We start from the raw sequence: 10,389 nt of genomic DNA, 5'->3' as shown, positions 1-10,389 counted from the left end.
CTCCCTCAGAGGCTTCCCTGACCCTGCTCACAACAGCAGTTACAGAGCCCTTATGACTGCTAATCAGCCTCTCCTGCTCTAAATTCCTTCTTAGAGAGAGGTCTGTGATCCCAACAGAGAGAGCATGTGATGAGTTCAAAGCCAGCTCAGGCTACATAGCAGAACTCTGTAAAAGTAATGACATGGTCGAACATTCCTTTAATCCCAGCACTCAGGAGGCAGAGACAGGCAGATCTCTATGATTTTTGAGGCCAGCCTGGTCTATATAGGGAGTTCCAGGCCAGCCTGGTCTACATAGTGAGATCCTGCCTCAAAACCACAACAAACTCCAACAATAATAATTTAATAGTAATTAACAAATAAACCTCTCTTCCATGACCTTTGACATGCACGGTCCACAAGGCCCTAATGTTTCACCACTCCAGCCTTGCAAACGTACCCATTTTTCTTTCTTTCCTTCTTCCTTTCCTTTTTTTGAGATAGGCTTCCTCAGTGTGAAAAACTTTCCCTCTAGATGTCTCTCAGCTTCCTCCGTCGCCTCCTTCCTTGATCTGAGTTAAAATTAAGTCTTTACACACACACACACATACACACACACACACACACACACACACACACACACACACACACACACACACACACANACACACACACACACACACACACACACACACACACACACACACACACACACACACACCCCTCCACAGATTCTAGTCTCTCTCAGCATCTCCTCTCTCGGGCGACAGTAGGGGGCAGGATTCCCTAGATCTTCCAGGCTCCTCCTAAGGCGTGTAGTTGCCCCTGCCACACCCCCTCTTTTAACCTAACCCGCAGCCACCTTCGGATCCCTGAGCCTCCTCGTCCTTGTACCTTAAGCTAATATCCCTGGGCCGTCCTGCAGGAAGAGCACCCAGTTATCTGGCTTGCAGAGGTCCACCCGGGACGGAGGTGACTCTGCAGTCCCCGGCCCCTATCGCTTCCGGGGAGGCCACTGCCACGGGGGAAGGACAGCTGAAAGGATCTGAACCCCGCCTAGGAAGACCCAGACGCGGAGTTAAAGGTCGGGGTGGGGGGTGAGGTGGGGGGTGACGCCTCGGGGCCTAAGGCCCGAGAAAGGCACGGCCCCTTTAAGAGGCCGGCTCCGCCCCTTCCTGGCCGGATCCAAATTCCAGGGGGGCGGGGCAGAGCGGACGCCTGGAAGCAGCGATCTCGGGCGGCGCCTGTGTGCGGCGGCGCGGCCCGGCTCCGGCCCCGCCGGGGCGATGCTCCCCGGGGCGGCGGGGTGAGCCAGGTGAGCGCGGGGACCCCCAGGAGCCCTAGCCAGAGTGCCTGGAGGTGGGCCGGGCGGTGCGGGCTCTCTGCTTCCCAGGGCTGTGTGACCCTGACTGGGCACGCACCCTCTCTGGACCAGGCCTCGAGCACTGCGGAGGCTCGCGGGGGCCGTTCGGAGTCCCGGCCTTTCAGGCACCAGCTCGGGCGGCTTTTCGCAGCAGGAATCCGGCCTGCCTGGGCGACCCGATTCCTCCACCCACTGCTCTGCGACCTTCGGCGAATGCCTGCCCTTACTGCGCCTCAGTTTCCTCGTCTGTAGAATGGAGACGCGGTCGCCGCTCAGCCTGTGGCGCGGCCCTTAGCGGAGAGGAGAGGGAAAGGCGGGACTTCGTGCAGGTTATGGGCTGAGCAATGGAAACAGTCCCTCCGTGGTTCTGGGCGAGGCTCCTCTCCTGTCCCTCCCTGCCCACATGTCTTCATGTTTTTAAATGGCATTTCTTCCTCGTGGGTGCCAACTTGTCCCCAGCCACCCTCTCCCGACCAGCCAGACAGCAAACATAAACACTACGATGGTGTAAATGTTACTGAGTCCCTTAAAGCAGGTCATGGCACCGTGAGAACAATGAGGTGCTACGTTTGCTTGTTCACAGCTTGCTCTTAAACTTAGCGTCTCCCCTGAGTGGCGGGCTGGGTAGAGGTGGCCCATTCTGAACCCTTGCGAGTCTTCACAGCAATCCTGACCTATGTCCCCACAGTGACTCCACTGGCCCTGGGCATGGCGAACCCAGTGGCGGGCATCGCAGGCTCTGCCGCCAAGAGTGTGCGACCCTTCCGATCCAGTGAGGCCTATGTGGAAGCCATGAAGGAAGACCTGGCCGATTGGCTCAATGCTTTGTACAGTCTAGGTCTCCCTGGCAGTGGCGATGGCTTCCTCACGGGGCTGGCCACAGGCACAACCCTGTGCCAACATGCCAACGCTGTCACCGAGGCTGCCCGGGCTCTGGCTGCTGCCCGTCCAACCCGAGGTGTGGCCTTCCAGGCACACAGTGTGGCGCCTGGCTCCTTCATGGCCCGAGACAACGTGGCCTCTTTCATCGGCTGGTGCCGGGCTGAGCTGGGCGTGCCTGAAGTGCTCATGTTTGAGACAGAGGACCTGGTGCTACGCAAGAACGAGAAGAGCGTGGTGCTCTGCCTGCTGGAGGTTGCCCGGCGTGGGGCGCGCCTCGGCCTGCTTGCCCCGAGGCTGGTACAGTTTGAGCAGGAGATCGAGCGGGAGCTTCGAGCTACCCCTCAGGTCTCCAGCGTCCCTGCTGCTGAAGAGGATGTCACTGAAATTGCCACTGTACCAGGGGTTCCCACCCGCACAGCCCGCATGACGCCCAATGACCTTCGAAACCTTGATGAGCTGGTGAGTCTTCTGATATCCACATTGGGTGCCCCCTACCCCCCCCCATCAGGGGACCAGATGGCAGAGCTAATACCTACCCCAACCCTGAGCCTCCAGGGGCCCATTCTCAGCAGCCTGCCCCACTAAAAGTACATATGTTGACTGCCAAGTGTGTACCTGGCCACAAAGAAATAAGCCCAGAGAAGCAGAGGTCCTGAGTGAGGCCACACAGCTCAGGTGGGTCTGAGCGCGCTCCTTCATTTGGAGGACTGTGACTTGTGAACCTTTTGGCACACAGGTGCTAGGCAGATGCATTGGCAGCCTCAGACCTGGGGCTCAGTGGCTGCTACCCGGGCTTGAGGCTATATATGTAGGAAGCTCTTGGCAAGAAGCCTGGTACACAAGGAGGGTCTGGGAAGATACCAACCCTGGTGCCCTGATAGGGAGCGAGCCTGGCCCCGCTACCACTGCCTGGGAACAGGAAGTGCGCTTGGGAGCACAGGAGGTACAGACCCCAGCTCCCTCCGCCTTTCCCAAGACCGCTGTGTCCCTGACACCCCCGCAACTGGGCCAAGAGTTTCTTTCTTATCAGGAGCTTAGGACTATGGTGTGCCTGCCCAAGTCAGGCATCCGATGGTTGTGGGCAGAATGGTGGCCCGATCTCCACCCACCCCCAGCCTCCACCCCCCCCCCCAACCCAGCTCACTCCCTCTGGCACCGGGCTGACGTGGGTAGGGGGAGGGTAGGCTTCCCACATAGCCAACCTGACATCTCCTGCCTCCATTGACAAGTATGCAGTAGTGTGCCTGTTGGTGTGCGTGTCCAACGTGGTACCCTCTGATTGCAATGTTCAGCTGGGAGCATGGCCCCTGCACTCATCTCGCACCTTCCGGTCCAGACTGTGGGCCTCACCAGTGTGAAGATGTTATGAATGGCTCCAGAGCTCTGGTGGGCTTAAGGCCTTTCAGAGTGTTTCTTCCAGGAGATAGGCCTTGGCCTCTCCTCTTCTTCTCAGAGCCCCCACTGTGATCAGGCAAAAGGTCCTGTGTAGGCTGGAATAGTTACTTCCTCCTGGCCCACAGCTGCTTGCTAAACCCCAGGAGGGATTTGACCCCTGACCTTGAGCCCGCTCTTCTCTGCCTTCAGGTAAGGGAGATCCTCGGCAGGTGCACCTGCCCGGACCAGTTTCCCATGATCAAGGTCTCCGAGGGGAAGTACCGAGTGGGAGACTCCAGCTTGCTCATCTTCGTGAGGGTAAGTGGGGGAGGAGAAGCCCAGGCCAGCACCTCAGGGGTGGCCAAGGAGGCCCGCAGTGACCTGCCCCTCGGCCCATAGGTGCTGAGGAGTCACGTGATGGTGCGAGTGGGGGGCGGCTGGGACACACTGGAGCACTACCTAGACAAGCATGACCCTTGCCGCTGCTCGTCTTCTAGTAAGTGCCTGGTGGGGGTGTGGGCCACAAGCAGAGAGGGGCCGGTTTCTAAGGTGTTGCCCCTCACTTGCTCTATCCATTCCCACAGCCCACCGTCTGCCCCAGCAGAGGGCCGGGACTTTCTCCCCGCAGAGGGGATCACCCACTCCTAGCCCCCGCCCCGGTAGCCCAGTCCCTGGGAGTGAGCGCCGGAGCTCTCGGCCCGAAGTAACCCCCATCAGCCTGCGAGGCACAAAGGAGGGGCCTGAGACCCCGCTCAGGTGAGAGGTTGGAGGATCGATCACCTCCGGAGCACCAAGGGCTGGTGGGGGTGGGGCGTCCGCCTGGGCGCGATGACTCACACCCTGGGAAAAGTTCCCGTGCGTGGGGGCGGTACCGGCTTTCCATCTCCATGGCAACCCAGACAAACCAACAACACAGCTGGGGCGGGCTCCCGGCGGTGGCTGATCCTACCCTGGCTTCGGAAGCCAAGGGCGGGAAGTCGCGGCCTCAGCCTGGACGCTCACTTGTGCCTGGAAGTCCCCTGGCAGAGCCCGAGCCTCACCAGCTCGCTCCACCCGCGCCAGTGATACACATCTCTCTCACACCCCACCTCAGGCCCCGCGATCAGCTGCCCCCCCTTCCCCGCTCCCGCCGCTACTCTGGGGACAGTGACTCCTCAGCCTCCTCTGCTCAGAGCGGCCCCATGGGTGCCCGCAGCGACGATTCAGCCACTGGCTCCCGGAGGGAGCGGCCCAGCCACCGGCCGACCTCCGGTCTTCCCGCCTCCCCGAGACGGCCGACCGCGCCTCGCAGCCAGTCTCGAGACCGGCTGGACCGGGGACGGCCCCGCGTGGCCCCAGGAGGCCGAGGCGCTCAGCTATCGACCTCCAGCCCAGCACGGCGCACCCGCAGCCAGAGCCGCGAGGAACAGGCGGTACTGATGGTGCGCAGGGACCGAGACGGCCAGCACTCGTGGGTGGCCCGGGGCAGGGGTGGCGGGGGGTCAGGAGGTTCTGGGAGGAGTACTCCGCACACTCCTCGTGCCCTCAGCCCTGCAGCACCCCGGCCTTCCAGGGGCCCCAGTCCAGGCCCAGAGCTGGCTGCCACACCTGCCAGCATCTTCCGCACGCCCCTGCAGCTTGACCCACAGCAGGAGCAGCAGCTGTTCAGGCGCCTGGAAGAGGAATTCTTAGCCAATGCCCGCGCCTTGGAGGCTGCTGCCAGCCATACCCCCATGGGATCTGCCCCTGACCCTCCAGCTCCGGACTCTGCTTACTGTTCATCCAGCTCCTCGTCTTCATCACTCAGTGTCCTGGGTGGCAAATGTGGCCAACCTGGGGAATCAGGCCGCACAGCCAATGGGCTGCCTGGGCCCCGCAGCCAAGCTCTGTCCAGTTCTTCCGATGAGGGCAGCCCCTACCTTGCTGTAGGAGGGGCACTGGATGCAACCAGGAGCTCTTTGGCTGGCCCAGAACCCTCACTGACCTGGGCAAGGGGGCGGATGGACACACAACCAGACCGTAAACCCTCACGCATACCCACACCTCGGGGACCCCGCCGCCCATCGGGACCCATAGAGCTCGGGGCTTGGCATGCCCTACATTCGGTCACCCCAAGGACCGAGCCAGATTCTTCAATGTGATGGACCGGCTTAGCTGCACCCACACCCCATTCCATTTTCTTTGTGGCCTTAACCTACCCTTTACATCAGGGACCCCCCTTCCATCTCGAGCACCAGACCTCATGGGACCAGACCCCACGGGACTACATGGCACAATGGGACACCTGTTGTACATTCCGGTTTGGGGGATGAGCATTGCTATTTAATTACTAATATTATTGAATGCCTTAGAGGAGACCGGGCCAGCCCGGTGTCCAGAGGACCTGTGGTCCAGTAAGCAGAACCTCTGACAGTAAAGTATTGCTCCAGCTCCTGTTTTTGGGGGACCGAGCCTTCATTATATGTTGGGATTCTAGAGTTAACTGCCTAGAGGCCAGACCTCAATGCTCTGGACCTGCATATTCCAGAACAAGAAACCCTTAAATTGTGCATTTACGGTTTTTGCATTTGTTTTTATTACCTGGTTAGGCATGGCTTTAAAGGTGTCTCCAGTAGCCAGTCCAGCCGTGGAGAGGTAGAGGCAGGTGGATCTATGTAGTTCAATATGAGCATGAGCGCTAGAAGCTGGACAAATGCCTCTGATCACATTCATAGTTAAGTCCTTTCCATCTGTGCTTATGACCCAATAAGGTCTCAGGTAAAAGTGATCTGTCCAATGATTGGGAGTTAGCTGGGTCCAATCAAGATCAAAGAAAAGTCCGAGGGCCAGGAGTCTGGGTGGGAGCCTGCTTTCACGAGATTTCCCTGTCCAATCTGATCACATGAGGCTGCAGCGCGCTGGGTGCAGCGCCCCCTGCAGGCGGAGGGTCGGATGTGCAGGACGTGTGCGCACCAAAGCACAACGCAGAAGCTCTCGGAAGAGACGCAGCACGTGCCAATTATATTTGGCGGAACACTCGAGGTAGCCACAGCGCCAGCCCCTACGAACTAGAGTGGCCAGTGCACGGCGAGGTCCGAAGCGCAGCCGCTGACGGTCCCGCTTGTTGCCTACCACCAAGATGGGTGCCTCTGGCGCTCCCGCCGGCCTGGAGGCCCGATGGAGATGAGAGACGCAGTGCTGGAGACTCCATGGCCAGAGGAACCCACCCCATGTGTACAAATGAAGGCGAGTCCCCTGCTATGGCAGACACACGCACACCCCGGTGTGCTAAGTGTCTCATACAGCAAGAGACCTTCAAGTGGGCACAAAGTATGATCCAGAAACACCCAGGCCATAACTACCCGCTCCCCTAGCAAGACCTCCACCTCCAGTCATGCCCTCACCTGTTTTCTGCTATACGCTGCCTCAGGGCTTTAACATAATCGAAACTGTCGGGGCTGCAGATGTCGTAGACCAGCACAAAGGCGTCTGTGTCCTGCAAGCTCCAGTCTTTAGGGTCCGGCCACACCTAGAGGGTAGAGGCTGGGGTTTACAGCAGACCCTCCCACTCCAATTCACCCTCATTCCCCATCGCCTCCCAACAATACTCCGGACGGGACGCGCCCTCCCACAGACCAGATTTCCCAGCCGTGCTTGGATCTTGTCAGTCCTTAGCCCTCCTACTTCCTGGGATGCTCCTACTATGCTCTTACACTGCCTCAGAGCCTGGGATCTGCCGTCCACCGGCTGACAGATGGTAACTGACTGTCCCGGTGCAGCTGTACAGGTGAAGCCTCTGGCTTGTCTCCTGCTGCTCTTTCCCCCTTGCAATATTCTTACAGCTTCTTTCACCAAAACTTCATTTAGCCTCCCAGGTGCTGCTCAAATGCCAGCCTTGAAATGCATGCAGCGCCAAAGACTGGGAGTCTGAGGGTGCAGTGGCCCCCTCTAGAAAGGGTACTCCTGTGTCTGGTCCAGTCTGTCACAGCGGCTCAGCTCAGCTCAGCTCAGGCTGTGCCACACACTGACCCAGACACCAGGCTAGGCAGGCACAGCCACAGGGCACCTACAGGTTAGCGCAGGAAGCTCGTATGCAAAATACCTAGACACACACACTGCAATCCCAGAACCGGCTCGGGCGCCCTGGGTCAGTACACGTGGACTCGCACCCCTGGCCCCCTCGAACCGCTACCTCAAGACTTCTGGGGCTTGAGCCGGGTCCAGCGACGTCACCATCGCGGATACTCAGGTCGTAGACCGCGCCGTCGAGCAGCACCGCGGGCCGGTAGAGGCGGGGACTGTCCGTGGGTCGGTGGCGCTCAGGATAGTCACCAAACAAGAATTGGCGGATGATGGCGGTCTTGCCCACTCCCGGAGCACCCAGAACAGCCACCCGCAGGCTGCCGCCCATGGCTGGCCCGCGCTCCCGCGCCCGGCACCGGGGAGCTTCATGAGCCCGTACTGCGCCTTGCTTGCCCGGCCCGGGATACCCGCATCGCGTCGCCTACAGCACCTCAGCCGCAAGAGGCCAGGCCGGAGGATCCAGCAGGCGGACGCACCCGCAGCTCCGCAGGGAGAGTGCACCCGGTGCGGTGCAGACCCGCCCCCACCTTCAGCTCCGTCCCCTTCTCGCTCCGGCGCCGGGAGCCGCCGCCCCAGTCGGCCGCGCGGGCGAGCAAGCGAGCGGGGCCTCCCCGAGGCGGCGATGAGGTAACCGTCCGCCCCGCCCCTCCCGGGGAGGGTCGCGGCTCAGTGACTGCCAGGCGGGTCGCCTTGTTAGAGCCTGGTTCCCCAGGTGGCAGTCAGCTTCCCTCAACCGTTTCAAAACCGAAGCCGCTGGGCGCCACCTCCCTGTTCCTCCAACACCGCTGGCTGCAACCTGGCTGTTGACCAAGCCCAGGCTCTTAGAATCAGGCCACTTGGGGTCAGACCCAGTCCTGGTTGAATGACCTTGGGCCAATCGTCGCATTGGACTTTTTGTCTGCATCCCGGTTGTCCACCAAAGGCCGATGGCTTCAAAGCTTCCTCCTGTTTTGTGAGACCCTGGGCACCAAATCTTTTTCTGGGCTCTCCCCTGGATCATCTTCGAACCGTAGCCTCAACCTGGGTACTCCTGGTTTAAGGGGGAAGAAACTGAGACCGGGGAGAGGTATCTCAAAGTGTGAAGGACACAGGGACTCTGTCCCGGGCCTGCGGGCCACTTTTCATTACACCTCCAAGGACAAACGGCCAGGAGAACACTGTTTCAAAGGACCAGCCCGGAGGCGGTGGGGAGTGGAGACAGAAGGATTTGAGCCCAGCACAGAAGTCTGCTCAGCAGCTCAGCCCCCAATCACTGCCTCAACAGGTTGGAGGTGAAGAAACAGATCCACGGGTCTGTCAGAGTCTGCACCATGCCCTCCTCCCTGGACAAGTTCGGAAGCTCCTCTGAGGGTTCGGAAAGTCTGGGTTTGCCCAACCTCCATCGGGCCCTCCAGTCTCCACACCCTGGAGGAGTTCCCAGGCCTCTGCCCTCCACCCAGGTACTGTGAAATGCATGCAGGCACCCGGCATTGAACAAGACTCTCACTCATTCAACGAATGCTGAACTGGAGCCAAAAGGAAAAAGAACTGTCTCCTCCCGCTTAGGAGAGAAGGCTTTAGAAATACTTAGATCCAGGCCTCTAAAGGCATTGACAATATGTCTACCTGGCCAGGAATTAAGTGGAAGAAAGGGCAGGAGAAACTAGCCCATCAAGGGGGAAGGAGGCACACCCTCCCGCGGGGAACAGGTGACAGTAGCTGGAGGGTGCTCCGTAACACAGATGTCTCTTCCTCTTCCCCAGGTAGACTTAGGGCCTGGTCTGATTTCACCTCCCCACCACCTCTCTCCCCACTTTCAGCCACTAGGGATATTCTAGGTCTTTAAATTCAGAGTAGCGACAGCTGGTTCCCCGCGCCCCCCCCCCCCTGCTGAGATTCCCCTAGAATGACTTCTGTTCCATTTACAGGTTTCCAGGCTTCTGGGTTTGTGAGCTGCTTTTTGCTTCCAGAAACAGAAGGGAGTGGATAAACGCAGCCCCTTCCTCTTCTCCCACAGCAGGACAAGGCAGACACCTGCCTGACTGGTCTCTCGCTGGGGCTGCCCCAGAGAGACTTCAAAGCTTTTGAACAGTCTCATTTAGTATGCCTGGCTGACCTCAAAGTTTTAATCCTCCTGCACCAGTCCTTCGAGTACCTGGATTACATATGTGCAGCAGTATGCCTGACTCTCCCGTGCTGTGGAAGATGCCATCCCTGGAAGAGAGTTACCAACAGCAGATCCCACTCATCCAGGCTGCTGTGGTCCAGCCTTGAGCTGGGCCATCTGCCCCTCTGGGCTCTGTGGGATGCAGTGATTCTGCCTCAGGGGCTACTCCTGCCCCTGGGCCTCTGAGGAAAACAAACCCAAAGAAGCAGAAAGAGGAAGCAGGAGTCTGGGCTGCTTGACAGTGGGAGGTTGGGGGAGCGTTAAAGGATGGAGGGAGGCCCAGAGAAGGGTCTGAGGACACTGTCATGTCACTTAAGCTAAACCCTGAGAAACGAGGAGGAGGCTTCAGATGGCTTCAGAGGCTGGGTGGCAGCTGAACAGGTTCCTGGCTGGGGAGCAGGCTCTTCCTGCCCTTGCCTCTCAGGCAGCAATCTGGAGGTCACTCTCCATCTTCATAAAGTGACACATTTCAGATCTACCCTACTGACCTGCACCAACATAGCTTCTTCCTGGGTAGCTTGGCAGTCTTTCCCTGGAGCTCAGCACTGTACCAGCTCCAGGGGCTTTTTGCCCTGGGCTCTCCGAGGATACATGCTGACTTACC

General features: G+C 59.3%; 2 protein-coding genes across 7 annotated transcripts; one reads left to right on the top strand and one right to left on the bottom strand.

Moving 5' to 3' along the window:
- Window positions 1-1,186: 1,186 nt before the first annotated feature.
- Gas2l1 (growth arrest specific 2 like 1) lies at window positions 1,187-6,133 on the top strand. Of its 5 annotated transcripts, none has more exons than XM_021176132.2 (7): window positions 1,187-1,294; window positions 1,415-1,671; window positions 2,031-2,683; window positions 3,809-3,916; window positions 3,998-4,094; window positions 4,183-4,354; window positions 4,692-6,133. In XM_021176132.2, exons 3-7 carry the CDS (start codon window positions 2,051-2,053, stop codon window positions 5,716-5,718), a joined length of 2,037 nt encoding a protein of 678 aa, XP_021031791.1. In that variant the 5' UTR covers window positions 1,187-1,294; window positions 1,415-1,671; window positions 2,031-2,050; the 3' UTR covers window positions 5,719-6,133. The 5 variants fall into 5 exon arrangements, with proteins under 5 accessions (XP_021031791.1, XP_029339745.1, XP_021031793.1 ...); XM_029483885.1 differs by having other exon boundaries at window positions 1,415-2,683; window positions 4,692-5,019; window positions 5,127-5,307; XM_029483884.1 differs by having other exon boundaries at window positions 1,192-1,294; window positions 1,415-2,683; window positions 4,692-5,019; window positions 5,215-6,128.
- Window positions 6,129-8,435, bottom strand: Rasl10a (RAS like family 10 member A). Of its 2 annotated transcripts, none has more exons than XM_021176137.2 (3): window positions 7,749-8,435; window positions 6,961-7,085; window positions 6,129-6,722 (listed from the first exon to the last, which is right to left on the bottom strand). In XM_021176137.2, exons 1-3 carry the CDS (start codon window positions 7,965-7,967, stop codon window positions 6,455-6,457), a joined length of 612 nt encoding a protein of 203 aa, XP_021031796.1. In that variant the 5' UTR covers window positions 7,968-8,435; the 3' UTR covers window positions 6,129-6,454. The 2 variants fall into 2 exon arrangements, with proteins under 2 accessions (XP_021031796.1, XP_029339746.1); XM_029483886.1 differs by having other exon boundaries at window positions 6,587-6,814.
- Between the last annotated feature and the right edge of the window lie 1,954 nt (window positions 8,436-10,389).

The sequence above is a fragment of the Mus caroli genome, chromosome 11 (assembly GCF_900094665.2).
Source record: "Mus caroli chromosome 11, CAROLI_EIJ_v1.1, whole genome shotgun sequence".
NCBI classification, from domain to species: Eukaryota; Metazoa; Chordata; class Mammalia; order Rodentia; family Muridae; genus Mus; species Mus caroli.
This window is presented reverse-complemented; position numbering and strand designations above follow the sequence as displayed.